Raw genomic sequence first — 21,609 nt, 5'->3', positions numbered from 1 at the left:
AATAAATCCGATCAGCACTAAACCGTTCAACATGGCCGTTTTTAGTGCGGACATTATCGTGCATAATAAAAAAAAGGCACACTTTTATCTCATTCTATTTTTATCGTTAAGCGATCCAACCCAAATCGTTACGTCGGCAAAATCGCTTAAAGTCGATTATTGACTCTATCGACATCGACGTGGGCACAGATGGGTTCGCTTTTCCATCACCATCGCCACCAACACCGCTACCAGCGAGTGTGGGGTGTTTGGGTATCAATGGTTAACCCCGCTACCACTAATCCTTCCACACTTCACCCATGACATGGAGCTTTTCATAAATGCAATTTCCATCACCAAACGATCTTTAGCTCATCCCAGTTTCACTCATTCACTGTCTCTCTTCCTCTCTCCCTGTCTTTCTCCATTCACGCAGATCTCGTCATCACGCTGAAGGACGTGCGCGTCAGTGTTCCGGTCGCCATCAAGCGGGGCGATAATGCAAATTTGATCTGCCATTACGACATGGAGGGCGCCGAGCTGTACTCCGTCAAGTGGTACAAGGGAAAGCGCGAGTTTTTCCGCTACACACCGAAGGAAATACCCGCACTAAAATCGTTCGTCGTCGCAGGGCTGTCGGTGGAGGTAAGTTCGTTTGAGGTTCTGTGGCACGGAAGTCACGATTTTCCGTTTTCCTTTCTCTTACTCGCACTCGCAGTGCAGACACAGAATGGTTTTGTGTGAATCTGCGCTTCCGCGAAAGCTTAGCGAACGCCAGGAGCCCAGAAATGTTACCAGAAGCGGTTGCTACTGTTCTCCGCTGGATGGAAGCTAGAAGTCTGTGCTGGTTGGTATCAGACGGAACGTCAGTCGGAGGCACCAACTGTGGGTTGGAAATGCATCGCAGATGCTGCAGTTCTCTGCACCGGATGACGATGATTTCTAATCGGGAATTTTCTTCCCACACTCGCTCGCAATTTTGTTACACAGATCAACGGGATCATAATTATCATTCCTTTGTTGTGCTGGTGGTAGTGGTTAGTGTGTGTGTGTGTATGTGTTTTTTTTTGCATTCTGCATCTCCGCTCACTTTTACTTCGAAACCATTCGTAGCAAACCGTGGCTGCTGCAACCGGTGCATTTCAGCTGGCTGCTGATTAACGATGCTGAATCGGCTCACTGGGCTTTACATGGGGCCGCTTCAGCCGTGGAAAAGGCTCGTGCACAATTAGTTCCCGGAAGAGGAATTGGGTTAGTCGATGGAGCGGCATCGTATAATGACCTGATTGTGTTGCACTGTTGCACACTAATGATGTGTCTGTCGGTGCAGTTTTCAAATTTCTACCTCATTGCGCGCTTCTAGTCGTTCGTAAAATGTGTTTTCGATTCGATTGAATACATTTTTGTTGCTTCAAATGTATATACAAAATAAAAAAAACAGTTTTTTTTAAACAGCACACACTGAGTGCAATTGCATTAGCACCAATGTGTTCTGTGTATATGAACAACAATATCAGAATATCACACAACAACAGAACCACAATATCTATTCAGCTCATTTTAAACCACCGCACCATGAGCTTGAGGCCATTCAAAGCCAAAAAAATACTTTAACCAGTTAAGAGTTAGGAATTGTTGCATTATCCTGCTGGTAAACGAAACCGAGACGCATTTAAAACTCGCCGTGATCGATAAAGATCATGTCTATGTCTCTCATGTCATCATTTAGGTGGCATCTTCCCATTACTGCGTCCCATACTTGCGATCCACGCCACTGGAAACTCCCCGTTAATGCTCCCCGAATTATCAGCGACCAAGCATCAATGTTTTAGCTTATATTAAGATCGGGTTTTCGCACAAATCGCGACAGCATTGTAGCAAATGATGAGGTCCAACAAAGACTTTTTATTTTAAATGTAGCCGAAAAGATCACGTTTTATGGGCAATTTTGTTCCGATCCAGACACATTGTATACAGATGAACTTGACGAGGCTATTTTGCGACTTCAAGATTTTGGTTTTGAAGATTTTTTCAAGATTGACTACTAAACGTTTTAATACTGCTCATGTTGTGGATGCTGTTCTTTCAAGATTCTCTAATTTTATTCAAAAATTATCTTACAGCACACCGTAATTTCGCTTTTTCTCGCAATTATAGCTGATGCAGCTGTAACTATCGATTTTTTTTAAAGAACTGTTCATATGCGGTACATAAATGGAAAATATTCCTACTACATTAGCAAAAAAGTATGGTTTGTTTTCCTTCAATTTTGCATACAATTTAACTTCCAGTGGAAATTGACTCCAAATGCCTCCAAAAACCAAACCTTAAAGATACCAAAATTTGACAGGAAGCTCAATTGCTCGTTTCAATAGTGGTATTATTTTAATTTTACAGCCTTCATGACTAGTTTTTTGACCCAAAACATTGAAAAAAATCATCAAAGTTTAAAGAAAGATTGGGATGAGTTTATAAACTTAAAAAAGTATAATCATTTCATAAGTTTTAATAATACATGGTGGTGCTATGCTTATTTTGCTCAGTGTAATAATATTTTTCTGACAAAAAATATTGATTACATATCAATTATTGTAAGTTGGAACTAATCCTCAATCAAACAACAGTCGAAGTAAATATTTTAATTACAAGTTGTAAAGTAAATCCAACCATATGCGAAGTTCAACAGTTCATTTAAACTTCAAACGAACAATAAAAATATGTTCAAAGCTGCAAAGAACCCAAGCGCATCAGACACACACAAAAAAGGAACAGCACGACAAAAGCGATAAAAAAGAGTTTTCCTTTCGCTTGACAGATCAACCATTGACAGCAAATAGCGCACGGTTAGTGCATGCTGCAATAATAAACAAAGCAGCATACTTGATACTATAGCAACTCACACAGCCACATACACTCAGCAAAACTCGTTGTATCCCAGCTGCATATGATTTTACGCTTCCGCAAACAAATGCCAGTTTTTTCCGCTCATAAACTAAAATGTTTGATGTTGGCAAACGCAGTAAAATGTGTCCCCTTGCATGAGAAATTGCGCAAAAAGGGGAGAATAAAGCGGTTCCATTTGAAACGTGCGCACATTTTTCATCCGGAAAACTTTCTTTTCTATTTTATTTATAACAGCGCCCACTGTCAAACGGTAGCCATCTAACACTGATGGCCGTAGAACCAACGGCAACGGGTAAATATAGCTGCGAAGTGTCTGCCGATCTGCCCTCGTTCGATACAATGATCGTGTCCAGCGAGATGGAGGTTGTAGGTAAGTGTAACAAAATCTTTACTGAAACAATTTTCCTTAATCTTCGTTGGTGGTTTTTCTCTTTCTTAATTTCAACTTTGCTCCAGATATTCCTGTGACAAAGCCGCTAATTACGGGCATCAAACAGTTCTACCGAATAGGTGACGTAGTGCTGGGAAACTGCACGTCCTACAACTCGAAACCAGCTGCCAATCTAACCTGGCTGTTGAACGACAAAAAGGTATGTCCTCACTTTGCAACAGATCCTCTACGAGGAGGCGATCCTTCACGCATTCATTCCAGGAACCTTCAGCAGCCGGAGGGCTTAGGGTCGTGTGACATTGAAATCCGATACGGAACCGATGGTTTTTGCGTCCCCGTCTCCGCAAACAGCTTTCCTCTTGACAGCAAGTTCGTTAGGGAGCGAGCGAGCTACGAGACAGAAGGAGTTAGAAATTCAATCAACATGGGAAATCGTTTTATGTATTTAATTAAAACTTTAATCCTTCGGAATATCAATCTTCCGGTGTCGACAAATCCCTGTCATCACACTGCGACAAGGAACGAAACGGTATGATGGAACGTTGCGTCGTTCGTTCCATGAAACCAGCCCCCGGAAGCGATGTGTTTAGAAGCTCCGGGTGAGGATTGCGATCGAGGGGAAAGAAAGTTCGCACGGCACAATGCTTGCTCTCGTTTGCGAGTAGTAAATAGTAAATGCTACCAGGCAGTAATTCTGGCAGCATTACGAATCTAAATCTCCACTCCGTAAACCACTCTCAGGTTGCTCAGTTTGTATTTTATTTACCCCGTAAACTTGGGCACTGGTAAGCTGGGAAGATGGACGGGCACAGCTGGAAGGATGGGGCATGGGTTGGACGATGTCGAGCACCAGAGAATCCCTTCGGGGATTGGGAAACAGTGTCGTTCAGTTGGCTCCATATGGCTCCAACGGTATGTCGGTGTTGGAGTTTGTGTATGTTGGAATATGTTTGCTTCGTGTGAGCGTGCTAATGTTTTGCAGGATAAGGTTCCCGGGGCCTGGACAGTATCTTGAACGATGCACAACACCCTGCTAAATCCCTCCGGGGTAGGTGTAGACGCCCCATACCGTACCACGCGCTTGGAGGCTGATTCAGGTCTTGAAAGTGTGCATGTAATTTTGCTTACCATCTAGCAGATTGACCAACTCGTGCGCATAACCGTACGCTGGAAGAGGCAGTGCTAGTGGCGCTTCTGGTGTTTCGGGGTTTTGCGTTGTGAAGCGGTTTTGTTGGCATGAGGTAAACATGGGAAGAAATTGTAGCAAAGATTCATCATTTCAGAGATGAGAAATTTGTAAATTTTTTTTAAGGTGAACTATTTGATTTCACAAATGTAGTACTATCGTGATTTGTGCTGATAAGAAAGAGTACAATATATTCATCATCATCAAAATCTTATCGTGTAATGCATGACTTGCCACAAGAGGCGTTTGAGACTTTTTTGGGGTGCATTTCTTTTTGTCACACTGCTTTTATTTGTCGATTGTAATGAAAATTGTAACAACGATTTTAAAGCCTTGCGTGATGAGCGCTTGCTCATCGTTTAACTAGCTCGAATGTGCATTTCTAGTACAAACATTTCTTAAATTTTACATAAAAAGTTCAATCATTGATCCGGTAATCGATTCTTTAGTTACACTAGGTACTAGGTAGGGTTTTTCTGCTGCATTGTATCGTTGAAAAGTTAGTAGAAAAACATTAACCCTTGCAAGACTTACTTGCTTATCGGGTGTTACAACCAATTTGCGGTCTGCAACAGATGTCTTTGATAGTTCGCACGGTCGAACCAGTCTAATCTTCAGGCCAACCGTCGAATGTATCAACGGCGTTGCTACCTCACAGTCCATGTGAACGGTCTAAAAAGATCTAACGGAATGGGCTGTCCAATGCTTTTCTCACTTGTTCTCATAACGATTTTCATCATTCTTATGGCACATTTTTCTAATGTCTTTGACACATATACGTGCAAAAAATCTTTTGATCATTTTCCTCTCGCACTCAGTTAAAAGGAACCGGGGCAGTTTTAGATAGAGCTTATGTCTCAGAGGTGTATGTGAGTAATGAGGCTATACATGTTCTAGAGCCCCCAAATCAATGATGTCCATGTCATAAGTTTTTCATTTTTTATGGAAAAAAGTGTCTGCTGGGTCCATCGTTATTTGTTAAATGTGTAAGGAGATGTGGCTCTATGTGGCATAACGTATGCAATAAAAACGCCACGTCATGCCAAGGCTTTAGCCACAGGTGACAAGATGACCTTGGTTGGACTTTCTTCAGTTAAAAAGTAACTTATTTTATCAATTCATCAATGATTTTGGTATAACAACATTATGTAGAGATAATGTCCTCCTCAACCTGGGCCAGAAAAACTCGATCGGGCGGAACTGCGACACGCTAAAGTTGGAGAGTTTCAGATTCATCAGAATCCTCGAATGTCGTCATAATTAATTTTAAATAAAATAAAGTATCATAGAATGTTTATCTAGTGCTTGATGATTTCAAGTAGATGATGACACAACTTCGCCATCATTGTGGTACTATTTGATGCAGGTAACAACGTTTGAGAGGCTTCTTGTATTACAAATCTTACTGATCTCGGCCAGTTCTGAAAAAAAGATGGCAAAATGTGGCATTTTCACATTTTTGTGGTCTTCATTCATTGTGGACTACAATTTCTGTTGATTGGGCTGGTCGCTTAAAATGATCGGACGATTAGACCCAAGCTTGCACTCTGTAGCTATTCCTTCTCTAGTAGTGCCAGAATCTGATAGATATTTGTTCGATCATATCCGGATGAACACGAAGCTGACTTTTTAAAGGCCGGGATCGGGAGCACGGAGCCACTGTAAATAAACTGAAGAAGTTCTCTAACTTTAACCGTTTGTAGTTGACCAATATACATTGACTACTGACCGGCCAACCAATGACTAGCTGGTAGTGTAACCGCATGTAAAATCGGAAAAAATTATCTGCTAGGTCCATAGGCAGTAAATGTAACAGGTTGGCTGATAAGTCCCCGGTCTAACAAAGAAAAACACATATTTTTGTCAAAATTCGTTTTTATTATTCAACATAGTTCCCTTCAAGAGCGATACAATGATTATAACGACCTTCCAATTTTTTGATACCATTTTGGTAGTACTCCTTCGGTTTTGCCTCAAAATAGGCCTCAGTTTCGGCGATCACCTCTTCATTGCAGCCAAATTTTTTCCCTGCGAGCATCCTTTTGAGGTTTGAAAACAAGAAAAAGTCGCTGGGGCCAGATCTGGAGAATACGGTGGGTGGGGAAGCAATTCGAAGCCCAATTCATGAATTTTTGCCATCGTTCTCAATGACTTGTGGCACGGTGCGTTGTCTTGATGGAACAACACTTTTTTCTTCTTCGTTCTTTTTTCGTTCGTCAAGCAACCAAAAGTTGCTTGACAAAAGACGCTCTGTCACACAAACTAATTGACATACAGACGTCAAATTTTGACACGAATCATTTGAAGGTTGGTGCTAAATAAAAATAATATGCATTTAATACTAGCGGCGCATTCTATGTGTCAGACCGGGGACTTATCAGCCAACCTGTTATAAGGAAACGCTGCACTAAAGGCCTTCATCTTCACAAAACGGTCGAAAGACAAGGGTACAAAACATTTATATAAGTGTTTCAGACGCAAAATTGAAGACACTGCAAACGCATGATGAGTTTGTTGAAATGTCTAGAATTATACAAAAATACCAGGACTAGCATTTGCTTTAGAAGCAAAATAGAACGCCGTTCCTAAACCGGTGGAATTTTATCTGTAATCGTAAAATTTGGAAACTTTATTCCTTTTACTCAAATAACATTAATCACTAATAAACACTGAACACTTCCAGTAAAACGTTTTATAAATAACATGTCTTGTGAATCAACAGCCCTTATCAAACTTAGACTAATTAAACTTTTTTGCTTATTTTGTCAAAGACAATTCAGTAAAAAAAATAATACCAGTGATATTGATAAAAAACAAACAATTTCCATAAATAAATGGAAAAGTGTCCAAACTCAATGTATACAAAGGGAATGTTTAATTCATATAAATCATCAGTAGGGGTGAGAAAGCACGGAATTTGTAATTATTTGCACAGAAAATGGGACATAACCTAATAATTATTCATGCTGGTAATTTCTGCAGAACTGCTTACACGATGAAACATAAATTTTAACTACTTATCAAAGGTTATAAAAAACACCTAATTTATCGATGTAACTGTAATTTGCTGTAATAAAAGTGTTCCATTGTTTACACGCAAAATTTCGTATGAAACATTTCTGACACTATTTATACAATTTCTTTTCTTATTTACAGATCAATGCATCCCAAATGATGCAATACCCGGCGTATAAGGATCATCGAAGCGGGCTCGACACGTCAACCCTCGGGTTGTTTTTTCATCTTTCACATCACTTTCTTGGACGAAGTAAACTGAAAGTAGGTGATGTGTGTATTACAGACTCTATTTAGAAACTTTTATCGATATACTGAGAGTGTTTCTAGTTCTTCGTATGAATGGTTAGCTCTTTCGCCACGTTTCTTATGTTGTTTTACCAATGCTTATCTCTAATCGAATGCTGATGTGCTCCGTTTGTGAGCAAGCAATAAGCAAGCGACATCAACTTTCAAATGCCAAAAATCGGTGTCGAGTGATTTAAGAGACTCAAATACACTTCCACTCGTTTATTGAATGTTACTCCATTTCCTTCACCGCGCGATTCGTTACGAAACACAGTCAAAGTACTCGTTTCGAGCCAGGGAGTCTAACTTCTGCCGGAAACAAACAACATCGTCATTTTCCGCCACATTGACGACATGCCAGGAAAACTTCGGATCTCACTTGACTCAACTGGGCGGGATGGTAGCGGGATGTCTGGGAGCACGTGAGCAAGTGTCGTGAATGAAAAGATGTACAAATATGAAAGATAAGAAGCAACGAGCTTCCTTTCACTCCATCCCACCCCGTGTGTCAGTTGACTTTCAGCCGCTTCTTTTCGCTTTCATCTGAAGAACAAGCGTCTCCACGAAAGGCAACGCTGCTCAGCGCTGCTATTTTCCACCGTTTGTCCATTTGGTGCTTTTTTCCGCAAACATAAATAATCGTTTGCTTCAAGAGACAGCCATCAGTCGCTTTCATGTTCACACAAATCGTGCGCCTGGATGGGAAAGGCGGAAAGTTGTCCACTTTTTTTTCGCTCCTTCGTTGGCGCTTCTGCCACTGTGAGGAGTGGATTGGAATGGAATGGAAGGCACGGCAAAGGATTCGCTTGTGTTCCAGCTATTTATCTTTTCTATCGTGTTCCGCGAAATGTCGTACTTCGCCTTCCCAAGCCTTCAACACTCTGTTTACGCCGATCGATGATGCGTGACATTGATTAGCAAAACAGAAACAAAAAAGGCGCCTTCGTTAGTTGGTTAGTTAGTTGTTAGCTGCGTACTGTTTCATCTGGATTGAGGATCTGTTTTTGTCTTTTTGTTGCTCCTGTTTTGGTTTTATGTGTTTATATGGCAAGCCACTCAGCATTTTCCGCTGTCAGAAATTAACTTCAGTCTTGCGTTGATTTTCTTTCATCTGCAGTTTAGCTGCATTGCAAAAATTCACGATGTCTACGAGCAGCGTGTCGATCGGTGGATCGAGGACGAGCGGCCCAAGCTGATGGCTGCCTCGGCGTCGCCGGTCGGGCTGAATCCAGTCAACTACGTGCACTCGATCTACGACCAGTCGTCGGCCGCATCTTCCTACCACCATCACGACGGTAGCGATTTCGACAATCAGAACAGTGATGCCTACATGACACAAATACAAGGTAATTTAACGATAATATAATGAGATGAGTGATGAGAAATATCCCTATTGCCTGTCGAAAGATCATATAGAAACTCTCCAAAGGAAGTAAACGAATCTTAAAATTCGTTTTTCTTGAGAGTTAAATAAAGAATCGTTTGTTAGTTTCTATTATTTACTTATTTTGATTTTTTTACTTGTCTTCAGGCTACACAAATTCAACATCAAATTCTTTATTGCACTTTGCCTGCTAAGTGAGTCTGCAAAAAAAACTACATTTCTTTTCCTCAACATAGGTTCATGCCTCTACGTTCAACCTCCACAAATTTTGTTGCCAACTGCCACAAATGCCAAAGAAATACAAATAAACTGCATTTACACTGATCTCAAGGTGGCCTTCGAGAGTGTATCTATGGATATAGTATTGTTAGCAAAACTCAACAGGCAATTACCTCCCAGATGGCTTTGTTCGTATATAAAAACCCGAGTTTATTATGTAAAATTCGGCAATTCATGTTTTCATACATTCAATAGCACTTCTGGAGTTCTACAAGGAAACAAGCTCGATCGTCAAGATTCGTAGTAGTAGTTTATTAGATTGAAAATCAATGTGTACAATATACAAATAATACATTGTTTTAATGGGTTCGTTCTCGTGTTTTACACGTTATTGGTAAGTTATTTTTTGAACTTGTCGATTTTGGATATTAAATTTACCGATCTGACGTTTGAAAATGATTCGTGGGAAAATTCTTAGTGAATGAGAAAAAACCCACATGGATACACAAACCATAAATATCCTATCCTATATCCTATATCCTATTTATCCTATCTTACTCTTTTTTATTCTGGTTTTTTTAAATCTTTTTTAAGTCTTAAAGTTTTAAAGCAGTATTGTATTGGCTTATGAAAACTCAAGTTTTTCAAACGGTGTACGGTGATTATGGGAAATATAGGTGTGGAGAAAATGGGAGTAAAAGGAGGAAGTAGTTGAGGGAAGTAGTTTCATTATGTATTGTTCGATACTATTTATGTTACACCTTCTGTGTGCTGAATATGTTCTGTACCACGGAGGACAAAATTTATTTTAATTTTTAGATATTTGTTCTGACCGACAAAATTTAGAGGTATGTTATGGTCTGATTAAAGCAGCATATAGCAATAATTTGTTTTTGAAACTAAGCTGTGATCTTCTGTTTAGAAGATACAACGGTTGGTGCATTCGTCGCTTTCCGGTTATTTGTGTGGAAAAATGAGTATAACAGGCTATTCGGCATTCTTGTACATTCTTGTCTGTGTATAGTATACACAGACTAGCGATACAGCGTGTTAGCATGGTTCGTGATGCAAGTATATTACTAGACAAAAAACTAACTATACTTGATTACTACTATTGTTGGAAACTTTATAAGGTTCCCAACGCCCTGTCAGGCGCCAAAAGAAGCCCTTAGGAGGCGCCAAGAAGAAAAGGAGAGATTAGAAGGATTAGAAAAGTGCAGGTCGAGCCTGCCCTGGGATCAGTTAGGGAACGATCGAGACAGTCGAAAATCAATCAGAAGCGGACAAAGATCGGAAAAACGAATAAAAACATTTTTTTGGTTTATCTCTAAGAGCTTAGCAATAAAATAAGCAATAAGGGAAAGGCAAAATAAGCCGTGTCTCGTTTTTCAACAACTATGATATCATAATTAGAGCAAATATAACTCTTGACTTAGCAAGTAAAATAACGAATGAATTCAATGATTCTTTGTGTGTTAAAACTTTGTTTGTCAGCCATGTCCAATCTATACTCGAATTATTGTCTATTGTGTGGTGTCTGTGTACCGATCACTGTGCCAAGCGCATAGAAGGAGTTCAAAAGTATATGACCAAACACGCTATAAGACAACAGCTGGCCCAACAGCTGGCCCAACAGCTGGCCCAACAGCTCTGATATGCTGTACAGGACTCGATATATATTGCTAGGCTTAAAAACGCTAGAAAATCGCCGCAATTTGATCGCAAAATTTTATCCATGTGGAAAGGTTCAATAGCAACTACATGGAAATTAACACAATGTCCGCACAAAAACGCTAAAACTCCGATTTAAATCGTTTATCAGTAAATCAAAAAGCACACATCTCGACCAGGGCTGTTACTTTATTAACAGCGGCCGTATTATCCTCACGTAAATTACCAATAATTATCAATAAATTTAAAAAAGTATCGAATTTTTTTAAGCATTACAGTTGAGCACATCAGAACTTTCGATTAAATTAATAATATATTTGACTTGTAATTGAAAAAAGTCAAAGCGTGTTAGCACATTAATACCTTATCTTAATGTGTTTTCTTCTACCCTTTTGACTATATAACCTCACAAGGCAGGACAAGACTAGTTTTCCCCGACTGCTTTTTACTGCCGCATACGTGTATGCGTTCTGGATGGGACTCTGTACCCGGTCCTATAGGCGTGAAGGCCGATCGTACCATATTAATGCTTAAAAGTTTATCAAAATCTAAGGAATGCTTTGCAAAGCCATGCAAACGAGCAAATGAATACAAGAATTTTATTTGGATTTCGACTTAGTGGATACAAATTACATTGATTCTTCGATCTTACTTGGAATCATTACTTGGAAAGTATCCATTAAAACCTCTCATTTGATACCCCAAATTAATAGGCCATGCTGTAAAATGTGAAGCCTACAGTTAAAAATAACAAAAATCGATGCTTTCTACGCAAATTTCGGTAGGTCACCAACGCTCCTCCAGCAATGACGGTTTTGTGCCAAAACATTTTTCGCCAAACTCCCATACACGTTTACACAGGCCCATCTGCCCATCGCTCTGTCTGCCCAAAATGCGAAGGCACCGAATTCAATTAGTTTGCAGAACGGCACATTCATCGCGAGCTTCGCATGCAGATGAGAACGAAAACCGAAGTCAAAGTGAACCGAACTTTGACCGCACGAATGCCCCCATACCCTTTCACGGTCGATTACAGAAGGTGGAACAACGTTCTTCCACGCTTTTTTTCTGTGTGTGTGTGTCTTGTTTTTCTTATTGCAACTCTTCTTGCAATCTTTCTACCATTTACGGATGGATTCTCCTGGTAGTCAAACCTCAAACCGAAAACGGTTGTATGCACGCTGCAAGCGTTTTCCGATGGTCGATGACGAAAAAAAGGGAAAATGTTATTACGTGACCGAACCAAACCGACCTGCCCGGCCTTCCGCGTGGTGCTAAAACAGCACCTTTCTTTTGCGGGCGTAGCGCGATCATCGAGCGAATAATCGCAAGATGGTTGGTTCGTTGTTATTTTTTTCTGCTGCTCCCTTTACTCTCCTTCGGGGGAGTAAGTGGTACGTTTTGCCATCGGCCGAATTACCAACCATTATGCATCCAGTGTGGGCTGGTAAAATGTGCGCTGCAGCTTGCCCGGTGATGCAAATTCGACCGACATTGTAATGATATTGCATTTTCTGGTAGATTGAAAACTGGCTTGCTATTGCTCTGGTATGCTTTTCAACAGTTCGTAGAAAAGGGAAAAATAGAAGCAAATTGGCGCACGTAAGCGAATAAGTGACTGAAGGCTAGCTGTACTTGCTGCAACACATGGCAAAAAGGAAACAATTTGAAATGCGAAACTCACACAGATTACCAAAGATCGTTGATTCTTTTCGGAGAATTTAGTGATGGGCCCAAACTGCGAAGTTGTTAATGACGCCACAATGACAGTGTGCCTTAAATATTAGACAATTGGTTCGCCATAACTCTTTTCATAGTAATATTTTTAAAAATCGTGTTAAAATTGCATAACTTGAGGAGCTTTGTTGTACGGATTGCATACTTTATGCGTTATTTTTAACGCAGTTAAACAATTACACAAGTACTAAACTGTTTCAACTTCCTTTTTAGCTTTTCACCCCCTCAATTACAGTCGTTTCGTCTGCAATTCATACCAATTCGCATTCCCGTTTCCTATCAATGAGAATCGTCAATACCAATTACAAACATCGAACGGAAGCATCCGTTTCGAGAGGCGATTTACGACAAGCGACAAGGAATGATGTTAATTTTGACACCCTTTTTTCTGTACTTCGTCCGTACTTCTTGCATACGGACAAGCATCTAAATTCCTTGCCTGGCAATCGTCTCGCTCTTTAGAAAGAGCGAGCAGAGATAAAAAGCCTATTACATTTCCTTTCGATTATTCACACGCCAACGTGTCCACCGGAAAATGTTGAACCTGCCATGTCGAGACGGTCACACCTAGCCTGTTGACCGTTGCACTGAAAGAGGGTTTCATTTACATGCTCGTTTGCAGGGTAAAAAAGGGCCACCGTGAAGGGGCGAAAAGGATTTCCCGGCCCTGCAGTGCTTTGTTCGTGTTCTTTTTACACCTTTCCATGTTTTGCAGGCTAGTCAAACGGGAAACTAGGCACAGCTAGTACCTACATCCATCACCCAGTGTGTCTGTGTCCGTGTGTGGATCCATCTGTTGGAACATGCGAGCAAACATGAAAGGTTGATATGTCAACAGTTTCCATACATACACAGCACTACAGTCTGAAACTATGGACCACGGCAGACAGCAGCGAATGATTTTACCCCGGGAAGTTATTTTTTATCGTTTAACCGGGAAGTACTCAGGCGCGGGACGAGGATGCATGCAGTGCATAGAGCGGTAAAATTAAACCGAACTGACCCGAAGCGAAACACCGGGGTGTTTGACCTACTGGGAGGGAAAAACTTTTAGCGTAATGATTTTCATATTTGTCCAACCTTACACCAGTAGTCGTTTTTTGCTTTTGCTTTGCTTTGCTTCCCTGTACATCTGCATTCGATGTATGTTACAGATGGTTTAATATGAGGAACGAAGCAAAAACGTTGCGATCAAATAAATGGCACGCAGCATGTACTGAATCTCTGTGTGTGTGCGCAATATGCGATGGACGTGGCAATAATGGAATGTTGAAAATTATGATATGTTTCTATTAAACTAGCTTGTTTAAATATGCATTATTGCTTGTGAGAGCTATATTTGGAGTGTTGTTTATAAGTTAAGTACATAAATTTCTAGAAATGGTTTTATCCAAAAAACTATGACTGTATGTTCAATATGTTGACTGATTATGAAAAGTTCCTCGGAGATGATGTAACAAACATGTTAAATAATTTATGAAGCATTTGGAGACTTGATAATTGAGCATGCCCGGGATAAATGCAAAGAATGAGGAGGAAATGCCTTATCATTATGTTTATACAATTTAGTCATCAAAATGTGTTGAAAATACGGCATTGTACCGTCGTAATTAATTATAAATAAATAATATAAACTAAAACCTGGAGACTTGTTACGTACAAATGTATTAATGAGTGTATAAATGAGATTTTGTTTGCCCTCACAATATAGATACATAAATAAATGCTTTTGGACCGCTGCTCAGATTCGATCCGGATCGTTTCTCCATAGTAAAGGGACTAACTAGCCAACTAAGTGCTATCAATGACCTATCAGGTCGTTAAAGCCAAGACGAGGAGGAAGAACACGTTGTGCAACCTATAGTTGTGTTGTGTTGTGTGTTATACTCTTGAAGCAAGGACTGGCCGTATTGCCTCCAATAACTGTTTAATGTCGGTCCTTTTTTCCGCTTTAATAATAGTAATTTATCCCAGTGTATAGGCTATTTGTTGACCCTGGTTGAACGTATTGTTGAAATTCATTTAAATAAGTTATTCTCAAAATGCTCGAATGATCGAATGGTCTCGAATGATTCTAAGGTTGTTTTATAATTTTTGCTTGTGCTGTTTGTTTTATGAAGGACAAAGACTCGCATAAGAAACGTGTTAGGGATTTCACAAAAAAGAACCCTCATAAAAGGAACCATTTTTAATTTGTTAAAAAACACATTCACGAAGGGCTTTGATGCTGCTTAGTCTCTATTTCAGATGGCTGTAGATCGGGCTGATCCGGTGTGGAATCAGTTTCAATAGAGTGAATAAAATAGAATTATTAATAGAGGTTTACTCTATTGGAGTTGGAAGTAGATTGCTATTTTTCAGTGATTTTTTTTTAAATTCAAAATGTTTATTAAAAACAACTTTAAAACTTCTCCCTCTCCTTGGCTCAACGATCTGCTAGGTCACGCCGCAATCGAAGAGCTTGCCAGACCTATTTCAATAGGCTTATACCACGTAGCTCGATACTTAGTACGCGGGAATGCTCCGGATGTGCCGCTATCGTTTTTACCACCATGTAGGAACATGTAGGGATGGCGTAAAGGTTTTACGAAGAACATTTAAGGATATTTTTACCAATCGCAGCATTGTTGTTTCTAGCAATGTGAGATACTGATACTCATGTGACTTAAAACTAGTAAGAAGAGAGATGGGAAGTTGAGGTTAGGGTTTGGGATGATGGATTCTACAGCCGTGCTTCAAGCGCTAGATACCCTAAAGCACAGGATAAATATGTGCTGAAGGAGTTCGAACAATCCTGTGGGAGCAATAGCCCCCACGGATATTTGTTGAGCACCAAGAAGTATAGCATCGATCATTGGTTTGAAGGTATTGTGTAGCTGGAGATGTTTCTTCTCATCCATCGTCAATCATTGGAAGACGACTCCATGGTCACTTCCAAAGTGGCTATGGAGTCATAAGTTTTTGGTCTTTTAATTAGGTGGTGACAGACATGTCAGGGGCTTGATCAACGTCCGAAGTTATTTGTGAAAGCGTTGTGTTGTGCAACGTTGTGAAAGCCTGTTGACTCTAATTTATAATATTAAAAACGTTTCCAAAATGTGTTTTAATGACTCCGACTTTTAGACAATCTTATTCAGCAACGTACCGGTTCACCAGCAACGCTATTATGGCTATGGCGGGATTGCAGAAATGGAGTCCACCGCGAGAGCGTGGAAGGGCCGATTGGGACAAATAGAAATGAGTAAAAATTAGTAGAAGTTTGGCACAGTTTAAAATCTGCTTGCCACTCGAATAACTCTTCTGGTCCTAACCTACGGTTGACCTTTGTTAAGCTCGACCTGATCTGATGTGGAGATTAGATGTGATCTTTGATTAATGATGGGTGATTAATTATGAACGAATTTGCAAGTATTTGAAGAATATTGAGTTATATGCCAAGGAGAGGGCATATCGATAATGGACTGTAGTAACGCAGGAGTACGCGTTATAAACGAACGGAACGACACACATTTCTGTATATGTGCACGTGTGTGTCGAAGGAATAACGTTGTGCGATCGGTAGCCGTTGGAATCGATCTCTTTTTGTGCGAATAACCGACGAATAAAAACCTCAACGAGCCTCGACTCATCATTATTGATGTACTTTTATCAATTCATGACAGTACTAAGGAATTTGAGAAAGAAAGTTTATTAATAATTCAAAAGATCAGTAATAAGTAGTTTAATGTAATGTAAAGTAATAACCAAATATTAATAGTACAAAAGACGAAACGGAGATGCTGATTAACATACGGAGATGCTGATTAACATAAGATAGATAAAAGACAAAATTTAGTTCACGACAGATCGGCTAGCTTAGCTGGCAAAGTCTATTCTAAAGTTGTTTTTTTTTTCTAAAAAAAAAAAACAGTAAAAAAATGATTGGTCTTTGGAATCGAAAAAGAGTCCCGGAAAAATTATTTAAGCTGTCTCGAAGTCAAAGTATATGGTATACGGTTTGAGTGATTGTATACGCTTTAAAAGTAGAATTTCTATATAATTAAAGGCTTGGAAAGATAAAAAATCTCTAAAGGCATTTTAAATCACTTTAAAAACATGTTTTTGTTCCAAAATGTGACTGAACATTGCTTAACAAATTTCATAATGACCTAACGATTTACTGACCTATTTAAAGGATGTTTCTCACTTTTAAACCTCTAGTGTCATTTGGAAAACATTTAAACAACGCTTTAAAAAATGCGTATTGTGTGTACCCTTTTCTTGTGAGAGTTGCTTATCCGAGATCTTGCTTGAACTTTGAAGCAGAACGTCGCAAGTCCTGCGGGATACATTATCGTCGCCCATATTTTGACACCCTCGTCCATTAATCATTCCATGCTGTCCCCTCTTGAGCGACCCTGATCGCATGATGATTCTAATTTTAACATTTTTCTTTCTTTTCTTCCACACTCCCTCTGCCTCTCTCTCTCTCTCTCTCTCTCTCTCTCTCTCTCTCTCACTTTGTCACACTCTTCCAATCCAGGAGACATGTCATCTTCAGCATCCAGCTCAGAACCGGGACGAATAATCCTTACGCTCGGTGTTCCGCACACTGGCAGCCGGACAGCACTGGCAGCCGTTATGCAAATAGTGTTTTCGACCGTGGTGGCACTGCTTTCCGGTGGATGTGTTGTAGGTCAACGGCCGGCGTCTAGCGGTCACCATCGGGGCACCCGTTCCCTTCCAATCTGAACGCGGTTCCGTGCGGTCGGTCGTGCTCGTGGAACATAGTCATAGTCGTCAGCCCGCTTCAATCCCGTGGTGCCCCGTTAGTGGGTCAGTTCGGTTTGCAGTTGTGAGTGGTTTCCAGCTTTTGCGATGCTCCCAAGCATACCCGGAAATGGTCTAGCGAGGGCCATTTAGCATGGTAGGAGACAGTAACCAGGACAACAAAAAACACAAATAATCTCCATTCCCTCAATCCCTTTTGGTATCGCCGTAACCCGTAAAACCATCCGGTCGGAAAGGGCGGACATCGTTTTTTTGCGTCACAACAAGAAACTGTCAAACGGGACGGAACGAAAAAGAAAAAGTAAAACATCAAAATCATACTAAATGGAATGTGAATAAATGAGAAAAAATATAAATAAGTAAACAAAACAAGAAAGCCACAGAGCGAAGGAGACAAAACTTAGCTCCGGGATGAAATAGGGTGCAACGGGCATTTCCATTTCGTTGTTGTGCAATGTAAATATGGTTCACTGCGTCGTTCTGAACAGGTCGCAGTAGCAGTTCGGTATTTAAAAATACGAACGAACACAAACACAAAATACATCCCGCTAGGGAGTGAGATTGTGTTCAGTTTCTTGCTGCTGCTGCTAGCGATCTTCGTGTTAAAAAAGATACGATGTAAATGCAAGTGATGATGGTTAAAAGGTGTAAGAAGAAGCTACCAGCGGTCATTGAAGGATGCAACCACAACCGGGAACGGAAACGATGCAATATCGTGCACCGAACGAGAATGATAGCTCAGCGCGCCCCAAGCTCAAAAGATTGAAGACGCAAATGAAACAAATTTAATAATAAAAAGGATCCTTTCTATCAGTGTCTCAGAAAGACTGTTTTCCTTATTCTCTCCATTCCTTGCTCGGTTGGGTGTGATGACCCTTTATTGGTGGTGTGGAATTAAAAAATTCGTGACAGAATCTTCATTATTCTACATCCTCCTACAGTTTCTCCAAGCATGTTAAAGTGAGCATATGCTGTGACATCCTAACCGAACCACCACAAGCAGTGTAAAAGCCATGGGCACAATAAGGTGCAAATAAAGAGTTTTCCTTTTATTTTCGTACAAAAAAAGAGAACAGAAAAAACATCCTATACAACTGGAAGTAATATTAAATATCTGTCACTATGGCTAGGGTAGGATAACATGAAAATAAACAAAACCAGTGTATCCAGACAGAACGCAAAGCAGGCTGCGACGATGTATCCGTTTGTGCATATGCGTCGCTAGGAAACTTCACTGTCTTCGCTGGAAAGTAATTTCCTATAGCTATATGCTACTGCGATGCGATGGATGGATAGATGGGAAAAATTATTAGTCCCAAGCTCGGCAAGGACTTCAATACACGGTACATTATAACGATATGAGCAGGCATCGCTGTGGCGCGCGTTGAAGAATGTGTAAATATGGGAGAGCAAGAAATACAGTTGCGTATACCCGAGATAGATAAGCCGAGCCGAAAGAAATAAAAGGTGACAATTAGGAAGGCAATATCTACGTACTCGTTAGGAATGTGAGCACAACATTCAGCTCACCAACCTGCTCAAAGGAAGGTAAGGTGAGCGAGTGAATAAAGCACATAAAAAACAACACAGGGACAATGATAGGACAAGAAGCTGTGTCTAGGGAATGTATCAATCGTGTGAGGTGGCTAGTGAGGTAAAGAAAGAAAGACACACTCCCATACACGCAACTGTATGTAAGATGTATAGCGACGTATTGTAGGCGACTAATGGAAGTATTTGCGAATAAATAATCTAACCCTGGTATAAGCATGCCAGTCTTCATGTTTTCATGTTGGTTATTATTTTATTGTGCGGAAGAATGTTTTGAGAAAATGATGGAACTTTGTGCTTTTCGCTGTTGACAATTCTTTCTGTACATTTTCGTGGTTGATTACCTCGTGCTGAGTGCCGTGCATGCGACTAAAAAAGGTAGTATTTGTTCGTTTTTTTTCTCTTATGAATGGATTGATGAAGCGACTGGATGAATGCAACTGAATGGATCATCATTTGCGAACAGATCAACGCAAACTATGTCGTAGCATTCTGGTTGTGATCGTGTTTTCATAATATCTTTCGTAAAACACTTATCGTAGCGATTGATATTTACTGTTTAAAAGCTTCTCTTTATTCATCATGTTTCATTATGTTACAAACAAAAAACGACGAGCTTTCCTCAATGCTTATGAACATTTTTCATGTCGTGTTTATTAATAAGATTATTTATTGGCGCATCAAATATTGGAGATTCAGGTTTGTAAAAATCGCTTCATCTGACGAACAGTGATTATCGACGGAGATAACACTTCATTAATTATGTCCACTTGCTTTACTGCTTTACGTGTGTATCGTTGGCCAAATCTTGCATGATGAAAATGAAAGGATGTAAACACATGGATCAGCATGAAAGCGTTAAATGGCAAAATTCATGAAATGGGTTCGATTTCGTGTCGTGAGGACATTTTAATTAATTACAAATGGAATTAAGATTTTTTAACGTATGCTCTTTACAAAACGGATTTAAACGGAAATTCAAGGCTATTACTCTTTTTTTTTTGATAAATTTGAATCGCCCCCACATAAGACTGAACAGATGGAGGCGCCCAGTATTTCTTATGATTACACGGGGAGTTTGAATATGGTTTCATGTTTGTTACAAACTTATCAAAGGAGTTTAAAAGTTTTAAAATCGTCAAATCATCAAATTATTTGAAAGATTTCTCATTTATTCCATTCATCTAACACGGAAATCAAAAAATCTTTGATTGGAAAGCTGATTAACAAGTAATCTGGAGACGCATGGTACTTTTCTGTTTTGCATTTGTACTCAATTGCGATATAAATATGTCCAGAACACTTCAGACTATAAAACAATACAGTTCATCAATTTTATGATTCTGTAGCATACGCTTTACAGTACGGTACACAGAATACATACGTTGAAGTAAAACTTCTAAAAACATATACGGCGCCACGCGATCTTTACGGCGCCACGCGATCTTTGCTTATCACAATTCAAACAAAAATGTTTGGTACTTCTGCCCTTTTTTTCAACTTTAGCACTTATTTCGGGTTTTAAAATCTTATGCATTATTTTGGTCACTTTAGAAAGAAAACAAAATTGTTACATAATATAAAGCTAAAATATTGATGATACGCCAACCGAATTTTGTTAAAGTTATACCAAGCAGAAGTATTGTAGGCAGCAGTTTGAAAATTTTAGAAGAAGGTGATCTTATTCTATTGTCGGTCATCGTTAAATGATGCTATGAACGATGGTATGAATGCTCCTGATCAATAGCTGAAGAAAAAAATCATAATCTTCAAATTCTGTCTAAAGATCAAGCTACGATCAACCTGATCGAACACGTAAAAGACTCGGGAAGGCTTCCTGACAATGAACTTTATTCAGTTCCATGCTATAAACGCCTAAGAGCATGCAAAACGCAACACATGTTGCATAGGTTGCTAAGTGTGTTTATTTATATTTGAGAATGACGGTTCTCCGCCGTATTGTCCGTGCGCCTAGTGTGTTTCGAATGTGAAATAAAGTGGTTGGATCAATAGGATCAAAATAAAAGTTTGAATTAAACCCATGAGTTGTTATTTTTTGAAAAAAAAAATTATAGCATATCATGCAAATGGGACAATAGGCACTGGACCATCATAATTAATTATAAATAAAATATCATGCAAATGGAGGCGCATGGTGTTTTACTACAGTATGTTAAATTTCGTCGATGATTACATTAAATTTAAGTCGTGTTTCCTTTTTTCGTTTCATTTCTGCTGTGTAACACGGATATTTACTTATTTATTTGTGACGACGCTTAGGTGAACTTTTTCTTAAATTATAATACATGGAAACGCATGGTACTTTACGCCTCACTACAAACTTAATCCGTCGATAAATGTTTTGGTGCATGTCACCGTATACCCGTCACAAGCAGCACAGCATGTTATTACAAATCCACAATCGCATCAACCACCATCAAATCCAGTTTAAACCTCTTCTCATGCCAAGCGTACGCTGACAACGGGTCGATTGACAATCGTCAAGCTTGCAAA

The 21,609-nt window shown here is 39.7% G+C and overlaps 3 protein-coding genes across 3 annotated transcripts in view; 2 read left to right on the top strand and 1 right to left on the bottom strand.

Annotated features, from left to right (window-relative positions):
• LOC126564884 (uncharacterized) overlaps positions 1–17,505 on the top strand; it is a 45,739-nt gene extending 28,234 nt beyond the window's left edge. The window contains exons 2-7 of the mRNA XM_050222008.1: positions 416–624; positions 3,118–3,253; positions 3,340–3,473; positions 7,617–7,739; positions 8,881–9,109; positions 17,297–17,505. Of these exons, the coding sequence (XP_050077965.1) occupies positions 416–624; positions 3,118–3,253; positions 3,340–3,473; positions 7,617–7,739; positions 8,881–9,109; positions 17,297–17,505 (1,040 nt within the window). The remainder of the gene's footprint in view (positions 1–415; positions 625–3,117; positions 3,254–3,339; positions 3,474–7,616; positions 7,740–8,880; positions 9,110–17,296) is intronic.
• LOC126565323 (ras-related protein Rab-9B) overlaps positions 1–21,609 on the bottom strand; it is a 186,638-nt gene that overhangs the window by 125,128 nt on the left and 39,901 nt on the right. The window lies entirely within an intron of this gene.
• Positions 19,362–21,609, top strand: part of LOC126564281 (actin-binding protein WASF2) — a 501,777-nt gene continuing 499,529 nt past the window's right edge. Inside the window, exon 1 of the mRNA XM_050221283.1 lies at positions 19,362–19,365. Coding sequence (XP_050077240.1) covers positions 19,364–19,365 — 2 coding nt within the window. The 5' untranslated portion in view covers positions 19,362–19,363. The remainder of the gene's footprint in view (positions 19,366–21,609) is intronic.

This window comes from Anopheles maculipalpis, chromosome 3RL, assembly GCF_943734695.1.
Source record: "Anopheles maculipalpis chromosome 3RL, idAnoMacuDA_375_x, whole genome shotgun sequence".
Lineage (NCBI taxonomy): Eukaryota > Metazoa > Arthropoda > Insecta > Diptera > Culicidae > Anopheles > Anopheles maculipalpis.
The sequence above is the reverse complement of the archived record's forward strand: the minus strand, read 5'-3'. Positions and strand labels throughout refer to the sequence as shown.